This window comes from Pempheris klunzingeri, chromosome 9 (assembly GCF_042242105.1).
Source record: "Pempheris klunzingeri isolate RE-2024b chromosome 9, fPemKlu1.hap1, whole genome shotgun sequence".
Taxonomy (NCBI): domain Eukaryota; kingdom Metazoa; phylum Chordata; class Actinopteri; order Acropomatiformes; family Pempheridae; genus Pempheris; species Pempheris klunzingeri.
In genome coordinates, this window is record NC_092020.1 from 22,915,465 (window position 1) to 22,939,508 (window position 24,044).

The 24,044-nt window shown below is 39.2% G+C and overlaps 1 protein-coding gene across 1 annotated transcript in view; it reads right to left on the bottom strand.

Moving 5' to 3' along the window:
* rxfp1 (relaxin family peptide receptor 1) overlaps nucleotides 1-23,469 on the bottom strand; it is a 52,651-nt gene extending 29,182 nt beyond the window's left edge. The window contains exons 1-2 of the mRNA XM_070836429.1: nucleotides 23,427-23,469; nucleotides 17,537-17,674 (exon numbers count right to left, since the gene is read on the bottom strand). Coding sequence (XP_070692530.1) covers nucleotides 17,537-17,674; nucleotides 23,427-23,469 — 181 coding nt within the window. The remainder of the gene's footprint in view (nucleotides 1-17,536; nucleotides 17,675-23,426) is intronic.
* Between the last annotated feature and the right edge of the window lie 575 nt (nucleotides 23,470-24,044).

Here is a 24,044-nt window from a genome sequence, read left to right on the forward strand (position 1 = left end):
AATAACTTGTTTTAAGCTTCAGCTTGCCATAATTGGTTCATAAGTCCAGAATTTATTCTGTTAATACATCAAATTCTAATGTAAAATGAATCAAACTATTGGAACAATTCAGCATTCTTTAAGGTTATATAGCCAAAAATTATAATGCAGTCAGTAGTTTTGTGTCCTTAAAGCGCCTGTAATCAATATTTTCATGACAATGTATGAAATGACACAGTGAAAACCTTGTGAATGATAATTCCATAAATCCATAACAGCTGGATGTGTAAATAAGCAACTGTTTGCTAAAATGTTTGCCATATTTACTTGAAAGGTGATGTGTTGTGTTCTCAACTTCTTGCTGCTGCCCCCCCCAAAAAAGAAGTTTTTGAAGGTCTAATGAAATAAAAATCTAGATTTTCAGATTCTCTTCTCTCTTCTCTCTTCAAAAAATAGTAACATATCTCAGATTTAGGAGTGATGATTTGCATTCTCTCTTAACAAGAAAGTTGTTCATCACGGTTGCACATTTGTCAGTTGCAAAGACTTACTGAAAGGAGGAGCACTGAGCAGGAACATTGAGCCACTGAAGGTGAAAAATAAATTTCCCCCTCGTTGTCCCTCCTGAGTTGCTCACCAGTCAAATTATATCAGTCACCCCCTTGTGTTTTGTCTCAGTTATCCTGGTTCTGTCAGTGCTGGAAATGTTTTTAAAAATATAATTATGGTTCAGTGTCCATGAGGATTCTTGGTCATCTAGGTCCTAAATTAGCACAGAGGAGACAGCCGTAGAGGTTCCATTTAATCCTCAGAAGGTCTGTTTGTTTTCCCGTCGCTGTCACATGAGGGTCACTGAGTTCACCTGTGCTGGTGAAGCTCCCACGTGATGGCATCATTACTTCCTTAATATAGTGTGTTTCCTGCTGAAAGTGGGGCATCAATCTTAACAATAAAAACCAGCACAGAAAGGCATTTTGATTTAGTGTGACAGGCAGAGAGCAGAGACTGTTGACAGCTGGATGACTGTCATCCTTTAGAGCAGCACAAGGTCATGACGTGATGTTTTCATGTTTTTTTTTTTCCATTTAATGATATATTAAAAGGTTAAACAGCATACTTCCCTTTTTAGGTTATAGCACTAAGGCAGTAGTACAGATGTGTGAGTGAAATCTCGGTCACAATCAAACCAGTCCAGCCAGTAAGTGTGAAATGAAAACACATCAACTCAGTCTTAACTCAGAACACTAACATAAAGTTTACACAAGACAACACAAAGGACAATAGTGTGCACACAAAAGGGGATGAAAGCTTGGTTATCAAAGTCTACAGGAGTCCGATGCGCACAATCACTGCAAAAACAAACGGAGGGTTACTGGAACCCTCAGGGCCACAAATGTGCCAGCAAGCACTGATGCAAAAAACAAAGAGTGCAACATGTCAGGAAAAGCAGTGGGGGGGGGGTAACAATACACCTGAGAAATAAGACAGAGGAGAAAAGCAGTGTTCTTGAAACCCAGAAACCACAAAGAGAGAAACTCAACCACCCTGAAGACCACAGACACAAATAAAATAATACAACTGCTGAGGTAGTGCATGACCCTCAACACGAGCTGGTGTACTTTATGTGCCTCTGCTCTTTTAGATTAATAGCACTCAATGCATAGCACATACTAACCGCAGAAAGGCTGGGAGCAGAATATGCACACTACCAGGAATATGATTGTGGCTTCTTGACATAATCATTGCATGTGGATAACTAAATTACGATAATGGTAAATTCAAAGTTCCAGGTAATGAAACACTGGTCCTTGATTTCAGACAGAGGTGGATAAAAGCAGGTGTCTCATTTGTAGATGGCAATTTTGCCAGCTTACTTTTTCTGACAGCTGTAACTAGGCACGTTAGCTCCAGGATTTGGTTGAAAACACTGTTTTTGACTCAATTACTGATGAGAATCCTGTAAATTTGCACCTGCATGCTTAAAAAGACTGTAGCTAATCCTAACAGATCCCAGGAAAGAAAAGTGATCATCCTCACCAAGAAGATGTGGGAATAAAGAAGCAGCTTTGCTCTTGTATTTCAGCGTAGAGCTACTTAGTCCTTTTATAGGGAAAAATCATGCATCTTGGCATGCTATATTTCTAAAGTTTGAAGTAGTAGTGCCCAAATCCAATTAAGACAGACACGTTAACATTAGCCTTAACTCTGACGTGCAAGTCATGATTGGGGCCTCTTTAAAATGTAACCCGTGACCCCAAAAAACCAACTGATAGTTACACATTTGCTGATGTGTTTTTAGTTTTGGAAAGGCTGGAAATGCACATTACTTTTTGCACGTGGAGAAAACTTGACGGACCTGCTGTGCCTAGTTACGGTTGCTCCACTACAGTCGGACAATCACCGTTTGGGGGAGAGCTTTAGCTAGGGGTTATTTGTGTAACAAACAAAGAAGAAGTCTAAATGTGCTCAACATTTTTATACATTTCTGGGTTGTTTCAATATCCAATATTGTGAATCTTCAAAGTTGCCACATTTATGATAGACGTGCGATTAAGACCCCACTCTTCTTAAAAGTCACTATATCCAAGAGGAAATTAAGTTTTTCAGAATTAGTGACCGCGCCCATTGAAATACATTTAGTTTGTTATTTTCAGTCGGCAGGCTAATTAGAAGGGGAGAAAAAACCAAAGATGTGATTGGGCACTTTGATAAACCGTGGAATTGAAATATCACAATTTCACTGAGTCACTTTGAACTCTGGCTTCAAAGGCAGACCAATTTGTGCCTCATTATATTATCTTGATGCTAGACATATGTTAAATAGGACAAGCAGACTGTTGCTAAATCAAAGCAATAATTGAAAAACTGATGGTGGCATTGCAGTTCAGCAATCGACAGCCACAGTGATGGCAAGGAACAATCTATGGGTGTATTGCAAAGTAGCCTGCAAGCTAAGTCAAACTCACGAAGAGACACATGACACGCCTGCAGATACAGACAGGACTTGGAGAAGAAAAATAATTTCATTTCTTTCTGATAACAACCCCCCCCCTAGCCATCTGTCAGTGCCTCAAACAAGGTAGAATTAGGCTGCACGCTCCTCTGTGGACTGGACCACTTTGCTGTGAATGTATAAAAATGAATGAACTTCAGACTTATCGAAAGAATACAGAAATATGATCTCAAACAATACGTATGACCTCCACTGCTCCTGGCAGGAGCCTGTGCAGAGAGAAGCCCTGAATTATAATTACACAGTAAGTTTATTACACAGTTCTCAATCTTCAGTCGAGGCTCTCCTGCGCTGGAGCTGATTTCCATTCTAGCCGCCTGATCAGTTACTACCTGTACCCCATGTAAATGTAATTAGGTCGCTCCTTTGACAGAACAGCAGCAGTAGCTAGTGCCTACTGCTACTACAGATGATGTGCGTTGCACAGTCTTCACATTACCAAGTTCCACAGAGGTTTTTTTTATTTTTTCCTATTAGAGACACAGTCACGACCCTAAATATATTATACATCCAGTTTTAAAGAGAAACATGTCAGGTTTAAATGGACATTTTACATGGTCAACACTCTGTAGCAGATACAGGCCACACACAGTGCAAGGGATTTAACAATTCTTCATTGCCAGGAGCAAATAGAATCACTTACATCACTGATAACCAAAGACACTTCCAACCCTCTGGTTTCTGCTGCCTTTCATTAAATTAAATAATTTACGTATTTCGTGCACTGCACTGTAATTCTTATTCTATTTTTTTCAATTATATTATTTTCTACTGTCTTGGCTCATTAGTGCATTTAAATGTCCTTTTAATTTGTGTTTCTTTAACACTTTGTCACAGTTCTTTGTATATTTTATGTACAACACTTTAAATTGCCTTGTTGTTGAAATGTGCTACACAAATAAACTTGGTATTTGAGCATTTGTGAATGTTTCAGTGTTTTATTGGAATAAAGTGACCTAAAACAGGAGGACGGGTCATTTCTCAGAAAACATCTCATCCACTTTAAATCTCAAAACGATCGCCACTGCACGATGGGCTTGAAAACTGATTAACCATTGAATCTGAGATGGCACATAATGCAAAGTTGACTGTTCGGCTTTCCTCATACTTCACTGAACCTGAGCTTCTTTAGGAGGATTAACCTGCGTCACACCAGCACACTGAGCCACAGGCATTAAGATTTGGCAAAACAAGGAATTAATTTGGGGTCTGGAACAAATGAACAGCAGATGTGTGAAAAGATTGGCTTAAAGAGCTCAGGTTTTGTATGTAAGCCCTTTTCACACATCCAGAAATTATCCATGTCAGGTTTATGCTTACACTAGAGCTGATACGCCACAACAAGCTCCAGAAAGACTTCCTCTCTGGATGTTTCTTTATTACACATTTCTGAAAAAGTGTCAATCGTCATTCTGCACGGCATTTCTTTGGAGCAATAAAAGCAAAAGCTTGGAAATGTTCTCCAAAGTGTCTGTAAAGTGGACAGTCTCAAAGACGAAGGGAACTGCTAGTCACCCAAGCAGAGAATGAGATCATTAAAAGGAAAATATGAACATTATGTGCAAAACCTGCGCTTGCCTCACCTGTCATGTCATGTGTGAGCACATTCTGTAGAAATTCGACCACTCAGCGGATAAGTAATCAGACTGTAGATGTATTGTACACCTACTAGGTGTGAATGTGGGTGACTGTGCTAGTGTGCAGCGGGTCAGTCCTGCATAAGACAGCATTGTCCTCCATAAAACTACCCTGGTTTGCAGCAAATAGAGTAAACAGAAACCAATAGGAAAGCCAAAAAAAAAAAAAAAGAATTGACCTGGAAATGATTGGTTGTACATGTTTCACAATTTCCTATTAAGTGGAAAAGAATAGATACACACAAACATGGAAGAAAACATTGCATGGATTTGAAATATTTTTCTAAAAGACTGCTTTGCAAAGGAAACTCAGTCCATAAGTTTACTACAGTTCAAAAATACTTGTGTTTTGGTCACTTAACACTGAAGGAAAGAATAATATTTGTTAGGAATAAAATTCCACAAGTCATCTTTTTATCTGGTACAACAGTAACATTTCATATCAGCACAACACTAGATCACATGGATGGAGTGCATTTACAGGCTGCATGTTCTTATTGGCGGAGATGGGCAGTATTACAGTTAAATGTATTTAAAGTACATATTTAATTACAAAATATGTATTTTGCTGAATAGTAAGAGCTTGCATTTGTGTATTTGGAACACTTAAAATATAATATAACATTTTATTGTCAAATAAACCATTTTAATCCCCAGGATTAAAGGGTAGAAGAAAAGAAAAAAACTGTACAGTGACTGCCTAATCATAGGCTACATTCAAGTGCGTCACATGACATGTCCTGTTAGGTCCATCAAAGTGAGCATTGTGAAGTACAGTACTACATTTGTGTTTCTCTTAACCCGTAACTCGAAGAAAGAAGCTGCTTTGGTATTCGGTGCAAATTTCCTTTAAGTTAAAGCAACACAAAGATACATACTGTGTGTAATCATCATATGGGATGTTTCAATAGCGAGATCCATTTTCCAGCTACTTGTGTAACTCAGGACAAAACTCAGTTCTTGCATAGCAACATTTACGCCTTTTATAGTGGTCATTCTAAACAGTTGTCTGCGAATTAGCCAGAGTCAAAAATTAGCACCTGTCACTCACGTTAAATGCAAGTAAAAATGTATGTTTTAATGAGGTCAGTTGCCTTCATCAGGTTGCTGAAACTACTTCTTTAAAAAAAAAATCATTATTTCAACACATAGTGATTTTGCAGACATTCTGTTAATGGCAGCAACGCTGAAAAAAGAAAATCAATTTTGTTCTCTTTGGGAGCATCTATGGCGATATGTGGTGTGTTTCAGAGACCCAAACAGCGTCCTCGCTGATGGTTTTGAATTTGTTCCTCCTTCTTTGGACTTGGACTTGATGGATGTTGCTGTAGAATGTAATTTTGCATTTTCAAATTACAAATGACTTGAATTTTAATTAAATACATTTTCCACACCAATATTCTGTATTTGATTTAAATGCATTTGATGAGAAGCATTTGTAACAACATACTCTTTGATGTACTGGTGCCCATCTCTGCTTGTCTCAATGTTTATGAGTGCTTTATGAAAACCTAGGACTAAATTCAGAGGCTGTTTTCGTTTGCATCACTGGCTTTTCACTGTTTGCAATGTACGAACAAAACACACATAACTAAGCAAGAATAGGGACTTCAATTCAAATATTATATTACCGAATTATACTTTAGCTTTTGTGATGTTACACTCAAGGGGAAATGCCACTCTAGAGAGGAAGACTAAGCAGGACCCTTCTTCTAATCAGTGGCTTCACAATTGTTGTGATGTAATTGTCAAGTAGCACTGAGCACGTTAAGACCTTTAGAGCATGCACGCTCCGGTGACTATATCAGTGATTGAGAGGCTGTATCCTGATTACATATTGTGTTATACAGTCCATTTTTCTAATAGTGGTGGTGAGTGGATGAGTGTTATGTTCGCTGCAATGAAACCTGGAGCCTTTTGGTGACAAGATATTCTCCACGACTATTTTATCATCCCCTTGTTGCCTGTTGTCGCGAATTCGCCTCAAACCTCTTCCGGTCTTGATGCAGCTGAGGTGGCCTCTGTATCCCACTAATGCCGGTTGATGCATATTCTATGTATACATTATATATACATAGATGCATACATACATAAATGAATATATATATATATATTCTGTGCGTATATACATAAATATTTTATTATACTATTATTATATTGTACTATTCTATGCTATGCTATATTCAAATTAACAATCTCCACTTAATTTAGCATCTGCTTGAATGCAAAAACACAAATAATTAATTCTTTTATATAATTGTAAATAAATTCAGGCAGTAAGGGGTTAACAATGCTTGCCTCTGTGTTACAGTGTATATAAAAAACAACAACAATGCCTATGTGAAGTATTCTTGGCTCAGCAAATCCGTGGGTAGAAGCATTTCATCTTTCAGATGTCTGAATCTTTTGGCTTTGATGTCCAGCAGAATCTGACGAACATCCAATGTTGATACAGTGTTGAAAAAACCTTTCAAATATGGGGCTATCCGGTAAACCGTCACTGATAGCGGCAATGTTTGGTGAAAATGGGAGCAGTTTCTGATATCGATGGTTCAGTTTCTAATGCCAAAAGTACAGTAGCAAGCTATTTAACAGAGCCACGAGATCATGCAGTGAAAATTCTGTGTACATTCAAACAGACATTAACTCTAAATGTCACATAAACCCACAGGCCTGGATGTGACTGCCTCATACATGTTGTTGTTTGGTCAGTTCTTATATGATGAATTCATGTTTTCTAAAAACTTTTTCTAAATTTGTTCAGGATCTACATGGTTATTAGTGTGTTTTCATTACTTCTGTTCGGGGCCTGTGCGATATTTCTTGCCGAAACAAATATCACATTATAGCCACACAAACTCACAGCTAATAATCATATATAGCAGAATATTTAAGAAAAGACATCAGTTAAAGACCATCACCCAAAAAACAGCTATTGTAGTAGTAACAGAAGTACAGCAGATAAAAAAAAAAACATGTTGCTCTTCATAAAAATACGAAACAGAACTTGAAGGCCACACTGAAAGAGCACCTTCAGTGCAGAGCATCATCACACCAGGGACAAATGACAGCAGATATTCTTAGAAATGGCACCATGTTGCTCGGACAGTTTGTGCCACTCGCATCAGTTTATTGTAGGAAAATGCCAAGCTTATTTTGGGAAAGTCTCACTCAACAGAATGAAGAGAATGACAGTCTGTTCTAGGTAATTTTGTAAAGGAGTGTGGAATTAAATACAGAAAAAAATCCTCACTTGTGGCTGTGTGACAAGGTACACGGGTGTGTGCCAAAAATATTTGAGAGATGATGAACCTACAGGATCCACAGCTTGTGTCTATTCTGATTTTCTGAATGTCTGGACACTGATATTGATTAAACAAAGTACACTATAAGAAAGTAACAAATATTTACTGTGTAGCCACACTTTATCATGGTCTCTTGCCACAAGCATCAGTTTTATAGAGACATATTACTGTATTCATGTGACATATTGTGTTCAGTAATTTCAGCTTTTAGACTTTTGTCTAATTTCCTTCTCTGAGCTGCTTGATAAATAAAAACCAGGTCCAGCTCTGTATTTCTCTGTCTTTCTTAAAACTCTGATACTTATGCTCACATCATTAGAAAATCAGTGAATAAAAGCCGCCTGTGAAGGATTTGTTCCAATTAAAATAAGAAGAAGCCTATTATCTTTCAAGCTTCACATTTCTTCAAATCATTGTCTGTGTGTGTGTAAATTAAAAGCAGTGACAAAAACAACTTCACAGAGTTCAGTAATTATTCTCTTTACTGTTGCTAAACTTTCAGGAATGGAAATGATGTAGCTTCTCTCTAAAATACATCTTCCATGTTCTATGTTTCTATGTTTGCTTTGATATTGCAAGAAGTTGAGATAATGGGTTAATGGTGTATGTGGCAGAGAAGATTCCAATGTATTGGCTTGATATCAAGGTATTTGTGAGAGTGTTTCAAATGCTGTTCAAGTTTGTGAGCAGTGGGGTCTTTCTGATCACGGTTGTGTTGAAGTCTCCTCTGGATATTACTTACTCACAAAGAAGGAAAATTGTGCAATTATAACAATATCAAAAAGGAAGAAAAAGCTGTAGGGTGTCCTGTTCACAGCCAGGCAAACCCTTTTCACATGTTAGATGTCTGCTCGCCCTGCAGTCACACTGTATTTGTCTTAAGCTGATCCATTTCAGTCGATATCTCTTCATGCTTTCTGTCATACTGCCGCTCTAGTCATGGGCTGAGGAATCAGGAATTTCCATGACAGCTTCTTATCTTTTGGAACCAACTGTGCTAATGCAAGAATAGAGGGGCATGGATGGTGGAGTTAACCGGTCGAGGGGAAACTTGAGGAGGACTACAAAAGTAAAAGGTTGTAAATAGTCCACTGAGTATGACACTACGGCACATTTGAAACTGCACTGCTGTCGAAGATCCTCTTACAAATGAGAGGCAACAGCTGGAGCATGAAAAAATCCATGGCTTTAAAAAATGCATCTTTGTAGATAAATTATTGATTCTCTTTTTTAGTAAATAATAAAAGCTCTAGTCCTGCACATCAATCAAGCAAACGTCTGCATTGATGTTCATGGAATGAGATCAAAATTATTGCAAAGTCCTGCATGTAATTTCCCCCAACCAATGTAATGTCAACGTCACAGGAACTGAGCAGCTGCTACCCTTTAAATTATGCTGTGTCTTCACCCCACATCCACACAAACCTGATCACTTGGAATGAAGTGTTGGCGGGCAGAAGAGCAAACGATGACGCCTCGGATGGGAAACAACTAAATTGTTTTTCTCTCTTCTCCTTTTCTGCTTGTCACCTTGCTAACAAGCACCTAGAGAAAAACACTATCAAGTAGGCGGTGTGTAATAGAAGCCAAAAGAGGATGGATGAGTGTGAGGAGCTGCTAAGCACCAAGATACTTTCTGTCAGCATGACTCTCAAGTCAGAGCAGTGAAAGCCACACTGACAGATAGTCACCGTGTGGAAGTCAGAGGGGCAGAGGGATTACAATTCCACACAAAGTGAAAAGGATGTGCAGGACAGGAAATGAGAGTCAGAGGTGCTGGTCTGTGACGGGCCAGCGCAGTATTTTGTTTGCTGTGCCTGGAAGCCATCTATACATGTTATGCTAATTTTGTCCAAGCTATTTATTTTTCCTGCACAAAAGGGCTTTAAACTAATCAAGGAAATGTCATTTAGAAAATCCGTTCCATATAACAAGCTTAAATAAACTTGAGCTATGTCACCATAGAGACCTACAAAACCAGAGGTTGTCACATTGAAGAAAATAAGCCTGAGTTTATACTTAGGTTCAGTGATGATTTGAGCTAATTGAGCTAACTTAAGCATTCCACCTATTTTTGTCATTTAGCACAACATTTATTCATTAGCAATGAAATGCTAAAAGCTGAGGCCAACGGGAATGTCATTAGTTTGAAAATATTCGCTGATACGTCAATTTGTCTTGGACAAATGAAAAGCTGTGCTTCAAGCACTGGAAGTGTTACAATCATCTCCACTCCCTCATTGCTGTTGATCGTTTGCTCAAGTTCAAGGCAATAAATAATTACTATTATAATTAGACATACACTGCAGTTTTTCATACTCAAAATGCAGAGGTGAGAGCTATAGATAAATAATCTTCTTGACATTCTGTGTAATTGCTACAGGTTGGTCTGAATGAATAGGTTATGAGTATGGATTTCAAGTACTTGAAGCTCACCATTTATCAATATAAAGTCTGTCATTATTGTATTATTGTATGTATTTCACAGGAGAAAAATGCATAACATAAACAACATAAACCAAAATGGGTCATGTAAAAATGGCATTAACAATTTTCAGCTGGACTTTGTTACAATAAACACAAGTTTATTTTCTATTTTTAGTGTCTTCTGCTTGTTTGCTGTGCGCCAAAAATCTGAAGCAAGAGCCGCTACAGCTGTTTACTTGGTAACACTGAAAACAAGATGCAGGGCAAAGAATTGCTTTGTATCTTGAACAGAGAAAATGCCATTAGCAATAATGAAGCCGCACTATTGAGTTTTATTTTGTGATCCCACTGAATGAAACAACTTTGTCCTCCCCATCTCCTTGTGAAACTTTGTTTATTCTCTTTTATATTCTTCATCAAAGGAAGGAAATTATCATCCACCTACATCCTTTTAAACACATACGTGCCCAGAAAGTCCCTTTCACGCATTTACTACGACCCTGAACTAACCAAGCCCATGTGTGAATAGAGCAGGTCATCGTCTGTCAGCGATGAACAAGGAAATGGTGTGAAAGCAGTGGAATACAAACATTCAGACTGTTTTCTCTACTCTTTTCCTGCTGTTGCAGATACGTCCAAATACATGTCCTGCTTCCTGCATGCTGTGCCCCCTCTTGACTAAACCAAATGAAGTACTGTGTTTGACAGGTTTGTGTACTACATGTGTGACATTAATGTCCAGACGTGATTCTCTGGACATGACAAAATAGACACATCACGATTTCCCTTCAAGTGACACACTGTTAGCCACTCCAGCCCCTTGCTGTTCTGACATTCTGTGGCATTTAGACAGATTTCTCAGAATCCTCTTAAAATGCTTGTGAAAATCTAGACAAAGAAAGGCAAGCACAGGCTCTTGCTGATGAGAATCTCATAAAGTTGACAAAGATCTTCAGAACTTCTTGCAGCTATTTTCTATGCTTGAACCTACAAATAATCTTCTGGCTTCTCTACAAAACTTCCAGGTCATTTATCAGTTGGAAGCTTGAAAAATAGTGCAGAAAATACAGCATCTAATAGCTGTTGTCGGCAAAAATGTGGACATTAAAAAGGCAGATGCCATTTTCCTCCGAGCCAACAGTATAATTTGCACCCAAGGTGGAATAGCCAGTGTAGCTGTTTAACCCAACCAAACTGCCATTGAAAATGGATAATAATGAAAGAAAATTGAAAACAGTAAGTCGTCTAAGTCTAAAAATAAAATGTCTATATTCATATTTGGACTTACAAAAGACTAAAGCCATGGTCTCTTGTGTGGAAGTCCTGTGTCTGACCAATGCGGCCAACACATCTTCCTCCCCATGGGGACTTTGTCACTTTTTGTACATCTGCGGGTTGGGTGTCAATAATGAGTAGTGACCATATGGCTATTTACACGCCAGCGCAATCATCTGTGCCCCACACTACTAGATGAGTTATTTTCATGAAATTTAAAAATATCAGCATGTGACCTGGCATGGTTGTGCTCCGAGCCAACACACCATCATTTTTTTGCGTGTATTGTTACTCTACAGAACCACCGACTCACTGATCATCTGGTTTACATGATTTTTTTACATGCTGTGGTCTCCACGTGACGAATGTTAAGCTAGTTTTCTCTAGTGACAGATTTTGGACACAAGAAGTGATATTCATCTCACTCCCATTCAGGCAGTGTCAAGCAGTCACAAAAAGTCTGTGCTGTGACCTTCTAGTAGCAACACAATCGCTGCCAACACACCCCGCCACGCGCCTGAGGCAAGGGCCTGGTCAACACTGCTTGCAGCTTTAATTTCAGCTTATTTTGTGAAGTTGTAGGTAGTCAAGCCAAGATTGCTGCTCTCTAATCAGCAGTCATGGGACTCTGTATCTTGTCAACCTAATTGGTGATGCTGATACAGTATAATTCTTTCAAGAGGCAAGGTGTCAGATTTTTAAATCACAGAGTCTATTGCATTCTACATCTATACACACTTGAAGCTTAGCACTCTTTGCAAAAATGCTTACATCTTTTGGGACATGGAATTACACCTCAGGGGCCTATTTCAAGAATTGCTGGCAAAATACCGTGTAGTGACTAAATTTTTATCTAATCCTTATTCAATCAGGCGGTTTCATTGAGATCTATTTTGCAAGAGAGCCCTGAGAACAAGCAACATTCACAAAAAAACAAAGTAGGGCAACACATTACATAAATAACCAAGAATTAAATAAACAGTTACAAGAATCATAGAAAACACCAAATACTCTCCAAGGGGAATGTTTGAGGGCAGATTGCAGTTCGTGTTAAAAAGGTGCATAGTATCTAAAACCAGTCCTACCAACGTTGCGTACATGAGGGGTATCTAAGATTAAAACCAGACTGCTGTGGATGTAGTATGATTAGTGAGTCAATTAAAGCAAGTTGTTGCAAACTGACCAAAGAATCTTGGTATTTTAGGATTGATTCTAGAAAGGAAGTTTGGAAATTGGACGGTAGATGTTGAGATCTAATATAATAATATATTATAATATAATTTAGTAATTATTTACAGGAAAAGAATCTACAGGCATATTAAATCAAAGACCAGAGTTGAGGAATGATTTGGTGGAGAGAGTAAAACCTTCCACTGAGGATGATCTGTCGGTAATACCATCAGATGCTCGTTTGATCCGAGGTGAGAGCTGTGACCGCGATGACTTCTTAAGCAACGTTAAGAGTTTTAAGTGTCACAGGTGGAGAGTGTAGATTGATGATAATTTCATTAAGCACTTCTATTAATACTGGTGCAGACGTTACTTTGCTGTCTAAAAGGTTAACCAGTCCTCAGGGGTGCCACTGGATCTAGCCTTGGACCAGGTTTTGTTTCTGACGTGGACAGCATTGTAGAGTAGTGGGGAAAGCCAAAGACTGCATCTATATTTAATAAGGGGCATATCTGTCACATATTGCATTAATAGATTGTGGGAAGTTTTCCAATGCCCTGGCAGGATCAGTAATAGACAAATAAAGGTGGAGATTAGCAAATAATTTGAAAAAAATCCTTAAAATGAAATTACAAATAATTTCCAGAAAAAAAAAAAAAAAAGGTTTCACTAGATCAGCCTCTTCTGCGATAAAATATCAGCAGCTTATCTTCTTATGCAAGCATGGAGGAGATTTTAATGAGATAGCGAAGGACAATGATAACATCAGAGTGTAGCGGTTAATATCATGACTGAAGCTCTGCGCTAATCAATTTCTAGTCATATGCCTCATAATTTGCACCACAATCTGCAGTAATGTCACAGTAATACCAAACTACTTAGCCAGCCAGAGGTGCCAATAAGACTCTGCTGATGCACTTGTTAACACAACACATTGCCATAGTTTCTGAATAAAAGTGAACTGATTTAGTAGAATGCAGAATGCAAAATCAGTTCTCAACAGCTTTATTGTTAAAACTAATATTTTCAATATCAAATACAGACCTTACAACATATTTGAATCCTTTGCAAAACCACCACAAACCTTGGCTTCCAGGGTTGAACTGCTACCTTCTAAATACAAGTTTAACACGTAGAAGAATAGTAGTGGTACACAGTAAGTTTGTCAAGGCTACTACTGTGCAACACAATAAAACAATTCTTAGTAAAAGGTTACCCAGGTCAAGTCAGTCTGTCACTCTTTATTTTTTTTTCACTGTATGTCAGCCACGGAGACGACTGCACCTACTCTTCATGTCAAAGAACACACCGAGGGGCTCTGAATAAAACAGCAGGAGAATCCACTAAGCCAACATTTCTGTCTGTTCTGTCATTTCTATCAATGCGATACGCAGTTGCATCACATATAAAACCCGTCAGCCTGCTTCCGCACCTCTGAATAACCATCCACGTCTCAAAATAGAGAGCTGAATTGAAAGTTGTGGTAAGAATCCAAAAATCACATTTAACTTACTAACACTCCACACAAATTATCTTCCTCAACTGTGTGTTGCGTGGTTTTTAGTGTGAATATCAGGCTATTCAGTTGCACCTATGGCACCTGTGCTTGTTCTGTCTAAACTCTTCACCACGTGCACTCTGCTTAACAGTCCTTAAGTGGGACAAGCGTTTTGTGAGACTCACCCCTGAGGCACGTTTGCTTTTTTCAGCAAGGGTTTATGAGACAGACTGTTTGAGAAAATTGCACTGTTTAAAGTTTCTGAAAGACACAAACAATTATGGAATCAATAAACCATTAAAATCTGAAAAGCCAATTACGATACAATAATGGTCTCCCTGTGGAGCAAAAACAGTGGTTCCATTCTGCAGGTGAAAGAATCTGAGGAATTTGATATTTTGCATTACTTTCACTGACATTGATGCATTTAACCTCAACACTTAATCCAGATGGGACGAGGGGCTTTGTGTCTGAGTGTCTGTGTGCTCAGAGATGACTGAAGAGGTAGAGACAGCCCGACTGCCCCAAGAGGATTTTATCGGTGTGTTCCTCCTGTCGGTAGTAATACCCAAAAGGTCAGGAGATAGAGGCCAGAGTTAATAACCACTTTGCAAATTGCATAAAACATTGCATTTGTTGCTAAAGGCACAATTGTTCATCACCAATTAAGAATTTCTAGGAATGTTCTGTTGACGTTTGCTCTACCCTGTCCTCAGATTTAAATGCTGATGAGAGCCCTGACAGTAAATCAAAACCCTGACGCTGAAGTCTCTAAAACCAAAACAATTAGCCGATAGATGCTAAAACACTCTGTAAAGCAGAAGGGAGCTGCAGATTCGGGTGACAATTATTCATGGGTTCTTCAGTGTGAGTGATCCCTTTGACCTTCAATGATTTAGTATAAAAATAAAAATCAGCACAACTTCAAAGTTCAGGAGGTGTGGGAGTCGTGGGCAGATCTTGAGGCTCTTGTTGCACAATTGTTCATCAATAGAAAAGGTCAGCACGAGGTCAGAGATTACTTGCGTAATACTTTATTGATCATGAGGACGTTGACGGTTTTCAGCCTTATTCCCATGTTTTACTCTTAAACGTTTTGTGTATGATGTTCACACTTCTTGCCAGTATTCTCTATTTTGCCAATTTGATTTTCCACCAACCACTGATTCTTTTTTTCCCCACTTTATTTTGTCTTACCACAGAGTTGCACCATTCAGTGCAAATATGTTGCTCAGTAGCTTTGATTTCGATTTCGATTTATGCCACAGGATGTAGTTACGTCAATGGAAGATGAATGAAGTACATGGAGTGTTTTTTTCCTTGCTTTTTTTTTCTTCTTTTCCTTCTCTGCATGAGAAAGTCACTACAGCTTTGTTTCCTACCGGAGTGCTAGTCAGACAGTCAGACAGTCTACAATGTACACCTCAAACAGGATCACTGACTACTGAGTCAAGAGTGTCAGTAATCCAACACTGTGATAGCCAACAACAGTCTGTGATGGCATACTCCTAAATGTGACCGGCAACAGGACAATAAGCTTTTTCTGTTAACATAAATGAACAGAAATCGTTCAAACTTTAATGAGACTAAATAAATATATATTTATATAATAATAAAACCACCATCAATTACTGCACACAAAGCTGCCATCAAATCATAGTCGTTCTAAAACAGGCCTGGGGAATGGACGGAAGTCAGAGGAATTCATAACTCTCATTTATCATAATTTGACAGCTGTTTCATAAGCTGCACCTGTTTCAGCACTGCAGTCATGATTGATGATTGTTCTGTATCTATGCTGAATAAGTTCAATAAGTCTCGAGTACTTTGGTAACCCACATGAAGTGTTTTTAACAGGTAAAAATAGCCCCAGGGGCCCCAGGTGAGAATAATCGGAGAGACACAAGAAAAATACAAATAGGAATAAAAATAACGTGAGTGTTTCATATTTGACTTAACCAACATAACAGAATAACTGAACTGCTTTTAGAGCAGCTCAGCAGCCTGAGGAAAGTACAGACAGTCAGTTGCTGTTAAATGTTGTCCCTTGGCAGTTAAATAATGAAGGCGTCCACACTGTTCCAGCTGTGCTTAAAATACACAGGATTTTGCAGGTACAAATGCATCTTGTACTGACAAGATGGAAACACAAGTCTGCATGTGTAACCTGTGATGTTTCCCCCACGCTGCTGTGCACCCTGATGCATGATGGTTTTATCTATACTGCCTACACAAACAACCAGATGTGAGCCTATCCAGTCTTGGGTACAACTTGGGATGGGTCCGTCGTTAAGCTTTGCGGTAGAGCAGAGCAGAGCAGGTTCAGGTTTACAAAACTGGACCTGTGAAGAACTCATGCAGTATAAATCCATGGGTTATCCATGGGCAGCGTGGGGGAAACATCACGGTTACACATGCAGACTTGTGTTTCCATCTTGTCAGTACAAGATGCATTTGTACCTGCAAAATCCTGTGTATTTTAAGCACAGCTGGCACAGTGGGGACACCTTCAACAACAACTGACTGTCTGCACTTTCTTCAGGCTGGTGAGCTGTTCTAGCTTTAATGGGTTAAAATATATGTCTCCATGTCTGCCGGCTGTGGCGTTGAACTAAACTTAAGCTAAAGCAACTTCTTTCATTTTAGCTCGAACATGCCTGCTTCACCAACTCATAAAAGGAGTCAAAATCCAGACATTCACCATCACTTTCAAACCCATGGATACCACCAAGACCACAGACACTTCAGTCTCCACTAATCTTCACAGACCCAGAGTTTAGAGAGGCTCCAGCAGAGGCAACAGACAGAGCTCACCACTACACACTACACTACACACACTACAAGACCATTACCGGGAGTAGTAGTAAGCAAATAGCCTTGTACTCTGGGGGCATAAAGCACAAGAGAACATCACTTGTTGTTCCACAAGTTGCTATTACTTACTTTATTATGGAAAATGGAAAATAAGTACCGTTGCAATTACCACTATAGACAGAGACTAAAATCATTTGACAGTATAATAAAGTGACTGCGTGTATACAGTCATTTACCGAGATTTTGTGTAAAGTTACTATTCAAAATTAGATGAAGCCATCTGGAAACTTGGATTTCTCACTGTACGTTTCAACTCTCATCCAAGTGCCCCACAGAGCTGGTACAACACAGATGTAGGAATGTAATTATACAGCACATAGTCATATTAACATCAGTTCAAGTAGAAACAATGACTCACCACAGTTCTCCTCATCTGCTTGATTTCCACAGTCATCGATGCCGTTGCAGTGCAGGAGCTGAGGGAGGCATACGGTCAGGTTGCCACAGGGGAAATATCCAAGAGGGCATGATGCCTTCTCCTCTGTGATATTGAGTGCTATAAACAAAACAGAAAATCTAAGAATGTGATTTTAAACATGAAATACGCCACTGGACTTCATAAGAGAGATTTGAGAGCCGCTGCCAAACATTTCAGTTAACATGTGGAGTCCATCCATCTCATTAAGGGTTTTTTTGTGTAAATTTGCCCAAAGTGCTTCAGGGAGCTGCTCCTTCTGCAATCCATGATGAGTTGCTGTGTTCCTTAATCAACTGTCTTGTATGGCTACTGTTGTACTTCACTTGAGAGTCTAAATTATGCAGAGACAAATGGAGCAATAAGTACAGTACATTTACCAAATATTTGCTAAATGTAAAACAGACTTCACATGCCATGCAAGCTGAGAGAGTAAAGCATTAATTCCGTCTCCGCCTTCTGTCGTGATTACTGAAATTTCTTATTCATGTACCATAGTGAGCCTGTCTTACCGTGCCCCTGGTTTATAAAACAGCTGACAGGCCAAAAGCAAGCAGGCAGCAGATTACACATTAGACTTGTACTGGCATTACTGCACTGCCACCCAATTAAGGAGAGAATCTATGATTCTCCTCATTAGGAGAAGTCCTTAACGCGAATACACGTCATTACGTTCCAACAAGTCCTCAGGTTCTCTCACCTTTTGCCTTTAGTCGTATCTCTTATCGCTTCTTATCCTGCCATCCCTAGTTTTTAAGACATACTACAGTATATAAATACTTTTGTGACTCCAGTTTTGGTGATCAAAACGAATAAATATTATAATTAGTTTGTGGGAAATTAACTGTCACATATCACTTCACATACATGCAATTGCCTGTGAGCATAAAGAAGCCAAACAGAGCTCGAGCACACACACAGAGCTGGTTACATTACATTGAATATGTGGCGAATAACCCATCTCATGTTATTTTATGAGTCTTAGTCTCTAATTACAAGATATACATCTTCTGTCTACAGTGAAACCCCAGATAGAAGAAGTAGTAAAGACTAAATGCGTTTGCAAGTTTGATAAGTTTTAATGACATTCTGTGTTCTGCCCAGTAAATATAAATGCTCTTTATACAAAATTAATTAATTCAACATTAATAAATTAATTATCCTGCTGTGCTCTTAAAGGTTGTATGAGCAGTTTCTGACTTGAAACATCCGATAGCTACATTTCACCTGTTTTGTGTATTACAGACCTTTCCAGTACTCTAAGTAGAATCATTTTAAATAAAACAAATGATTCTTCTGAGGTTTCTTCCTACTCCAGTCTGTTATCTAAATGTAATATTATGCTATGTGAAAATGTATTATACTGCATGTTTCAGAATATTTTTACATCAACATCACATGCTTTTCAGTACCCATAAAATGGTAGAATTCAATCAACAGTTCATCTTGCTCAAAATAAAGCTATTTAAAAAAAGGTTCTGCTGTCTCTCAGTATAAGGAACCAGTGACTATTTGCTTTATTGACTATTGTACAGAATCAGTGATATAAGGAGAAATGCATCACAGAAATAGATTCACCTCCAGCAGCCATAACTATCCATAATACAGTGCTGTCACATGGCATGTTGGCCCCCAGTAATTTAACTTTCTTCATCATGTTACCGTGTGGTGAACAGCGCCAAATAATCACCTCAGGTAATTTTGAGCCACATCTCAGGAGACAGCTAATAAAGATCAAAGTGCTGCTGAGGTAGCACAGAATTAACAACACAAGCATGTTTGGCCATGCATCGACGCACAGTAGACCACAAAATGAAGAAAGTTGTTCACAAAATTTTCAGTTTTCACTTCATTATGTGTTGTGGCAGTACTGGACTTCAACAACTGCTGGCCTTAAGCACAGTAGGTGGTTTATGGTTGGGTTTGATTTTAGTGTAACTTGCAAACTTGCACAAAAAGGTGCAACCGGCAGATCTGAGTTGCATTCTCGACTGGCAGCAGTTGTGAAAATTGTTAGTGCTAATGTCTCCAGCTTTGCTTAACCCTTCAGAGTCTGGGGTAAAACGGCGTTTTTTACTACTTTTCATTTGACCTTTGTGTTTCCCATTAAGCTTACCTTTTTCTTGCCTTTCTTTGTGTCTTTCTTTTCAGCACAACCTCACCTATGTGATTCTACAAGTATTTATTTCTTTTGACATAATATATGGACACACTGTATGTAAAAGTGCAAAAGAAACACAAAATCCGAGTAGGAACTAGTTGGATCTTTGGAGGAGCGGGGGTCTGCGCGGACACCCCCTCTCGTTCGTCTTCACGCGCAGCATCCACTTCATCCTCTGAAAGGAGTCTTCCTCAGAATCAGAACGTTCTTCCCCAGATTCAGCATCTTCTAACTCGTAGAAGAGCTGTAGTGCGCGACTTCGGCTCTTCATAAATTTAGTCTTAATAGGCCGATCGACAAAATTCAAACACTTGTAAAAAGTTTGAAGTGTCCGCTTTCCAACAGTCTTTGAATTGAGCACCTGCGTGCTTGTGTCACAGCTTTACGTTTTCAAACGTGCGACGTGTGACTTTGACGCCGTGTGGCGGTCCTAGACTCCGAAGGGTTAAAAACTGGACTGGACCTAGTTTGAGGTAGGCACAATGATAAAACCACTTCCATTACAGACTTGTGTTTACAACGATGATTTACCAGTTTTGATGCCTGAAAAAATATGTTTCAATATTATCATTCAAATAATAAAACCAAAACATTTGTATATATACTTTTGATTTTTGTTTTGCTGGACACTAAAGGTTTATGACTTTTAGAAAAAGATCTATTGAGACACACAATGAATTGTTTGAGTGCAAACATGTACATTTCTGGCAAAATATGAATTTCTTTTCTACTGTGCGAGATGCACCGTACCTGCCAGCATCACCAAACCAAATTATTTCAGTCTGACCCCATCGCAGCTGATGATAATGCTGGGATTGCATAATACACAAGCACAAGGAAACCATTGATGTTTTTATCATTAGCGAAAAAAAGTAGCACAGACCAACTGCTGTGATAAAAACATTTCATTAAAAATCTTTGCAAATATGTAACCTACAAGCAATAGAGGCACTTCAACAGTAGCATGCAGCATGCAAAAAGTAACCAGATGGCAGAACTCATTTTTCTCTTGAGTCAAGACTGCATACATGTTATGAATCATAGCTGTGGAACAGAGAGTCCTACTGTTGCATGTCCCTATTAAAGCTTGTCAGTCAAAGTATAACCTTTTCATAAGGATAGTTGTCCAATACTGACATAAAGGCATCCATTCTAAACCACCTACACTGCATTGTGTGAGTTAAGCAGGACAGGGGAGACCATAAATCTGTAAGACTAGAAATGAAAAGAAAAATGTCCATAGTGGCTGTTCATGATGTACAGTATGTTAAAGAAAAAGCAAAAATAACACAAATTAAAACCTACAGCAAGATAAATAATATAAATGTGCAACGTATTCAAGTCACATCTCATCCAACACAACACACATACTGTAGGCATTTATATGCCATCTGTAGCACGGCACTTCAATTGTAATGTTTTGTAAGACTAAGAAGTATTCAGTCCACCTGAGAGAGCAAATATACTATTCGAACTGCTACACGTGCAAGTGTATATTTGCTCTTTTTAAAAAGGCCTTGAGACACAAAGCTGACATTTTGACATTTGGCTTTCAGATGCTGTTGGGCTACCAGCATCACATTTCATGTCCTCTATCGTAGGATCTATGCTGAGTAGTGCCGACACAGACAACTCATCAAAAGCTCTTCAGTTAAAAGGTCAACACATTAATAGGACAAACAAAACACACTATTCCGATATACTTCATTGTCCTCATGGCAAAAAAAAAAACTTTCTAGGCCTTCATCGCACTGAAGATCAGCCATAAATATTCAGCACTTTCATGTCTTTTGTTATCTGTCTTTCTTGGAATATGAAAAAGGGAATAAGTCTGATAAAAAGCTCAAATCGCACTGCAGAGTTTCCTTGGATTGCCACTGCAAAATGAAAAGTAAAAGACAAGAGAAAGCACACAGAATAGGCATCCACTCAGCTAGCTCTCTTTCCCATTGACCGCCTCCGTCACTGATTCAATGCAGAGTCAGCTAAACGGAAGCTAAGATAAGGAGCGACTAGAGCCAGCAGTGTCAGAGGCATCGTAAAAAAAAATAATCGTGCTATAGTTAGCCACAGACGATTAACAATGGCTCAGCAGCAGCTGATGGCGGACGGTCTGTGAATCAGGGTCAAGCAAATCTTAAGGACACAACTCTGTGAGCTTCTGACGTGTCGCCTTTCAGTGCTGATTTATTAACATAAAAATCAGTATCTGCATTGGTTGTTTCCTCCTGCATTAGATCCACTTTCCACAAGGCTAAGTTGTTTGGTTCTAGCTGTGAAACGAGCAAACCAAACGGAGTGCTGCAACACATTGCCGTCTTCAGTCCAGGACTGTACAGTACCACTGTACCACTGTACAGTACGCTGGACTGTACAGAGGAAGTGTGCACAAAGCCAATTAATTTTGACAGTGGTGCTGAATTGCTGAGCTGTATGCTGTGTGTTTATATTTATTTATTTTATTTTTTCATTCTTTTATTTATTTGGGGGGACTGTGTTGCTCTTTGTTTGTTTTATGTTGAGTATATTGTTAATTATTTCATAATATAAAGCCCAATAAAGATATTGTTTAAAATAAAAAAAGTATAACATTCATTTAATACTGCTAATGGTGCCTGAGAGGTTCCAGCCCTGTGAATGTATTGACCAGGGTTGCTCCGTTTTGAGAAAAGCCAAAAGCACTAAGCTCAACTGGTCTACAGCTAAACAGAACAGAATCCAATTATTACTGAATATGTCTGGAGTAAACATCAGAATACGGTGTTTCACGTTTTTGAATTTATTGGGACTTGACTTCACAGTGGTTTCGCTTACATTTGAATGTCCTCTGGCATATAGCTATGGGGTTAATTAGTAAGCATAAGTTTGTGTTCAGCTTTATTTATGCGGACAAGACACACAAACAAGACTAGAGCTCCTCTGCAACATGGACAAAAGGCAATATTTTGAACTGACTGTGGGGAAAAAATGCTGTTTTTTAATCAATACAACACTGGTACTTTGAATTCAGTATGTGGATAGGTTTAGTCCTCCCAGCTTCCCTGGGACTTGTAACCCTGAACTTGTCCTTAACACAGAGCTGCTGGACAGAGATAACAGCGGACACATTCACTGTAAGAGCAGTGATGGATACAGCATTGCACTGCCCATGAAATGCTGTTAGGAAATATCAGAGATGCTCTAGTGTAAGGATTTACAGTGCGAGTGCACCGAGTCTGTAACTGAGGAGTTCTCATACCAGAATAACCAAGCATGCTGTGAAGTGCCCCCCATTGATTGTAATTTCCAGAAAATATCAAAGCAGTTATTAGACAGCAGGCAGCATAAGTATTGCCTTCAGAAGGTTAATAGAGCTCCCTGGTGTTTTAAAACCAATACAAAGAGAGGAATATTAAAAAAATAATAATATTTACAGACACAGCTGCATATCCATAAAAACAAACAAAACCATCTCAAATGTCTCTCAGTTATAAAATCTTTCTTCAACTAACCGTCCTCTCGCTCTCTTTACGCACAAAGCCACTCAATACGACTTGTGTGAAACCCAGCTGTCTCAAGAAGTCTCCAACACTCACAGCAGCATTGATTGACGAGAACACCGATTGTGCGCAAACACGAAGCTTCCACGACTCTGCAAAATTCGTTAAACCAGAGAAGTTCAACTCAACTTACCCGCCACTCCACAGGCGAACATCACAGCCACATAAACTTGCATGGTACCTGTCGAAGTTTATGTGGAGAGAAAAGAAACAAAAAAAAAAAAGGGGGAAGGAGAAGGAGCAGCGATGTCAAAACTGGTAAACCCGTGCGTAAAACACCCAGAACACTGGAAGTTTGTGACGAACGCGTGGGCCGTGCAGGTGAGACACGCGGGCTGCGGGAGGAAAGCCTGTGGCCGCTTCGCGAGGTCGACTCGGTCTGCAGCCAGTTCGACGGTGAGACAGGTCTAAAGACTCATCCGACGCACGAGCAGCAGCAGCAGCAGCAGCAGCGGAACAGGTGGTGCTGCGCGCAGAGACGCAGAGAAGCAGAGAGGGGGAGGGAAGGGGAGGAGGGGTTACTAACCTACCCTAACCTAACAGATTTGCATTCATTAAATGGACGCTAACTCTCTGGAGGCGGTGTTTCAAACCTTTAGATGTTGTGTTAAAGACAAGAGTCAGTCCAGAGGATGCTGTCAGTGTGTTTTCTCCTGTGTTCACATAAAAGACCTGCTGCAGGCACAGGCTTTGGTCTGACGCCTGATGAAATATGCTCCTCACTGTTTATTTGCACATCTTTCCCCCCCCT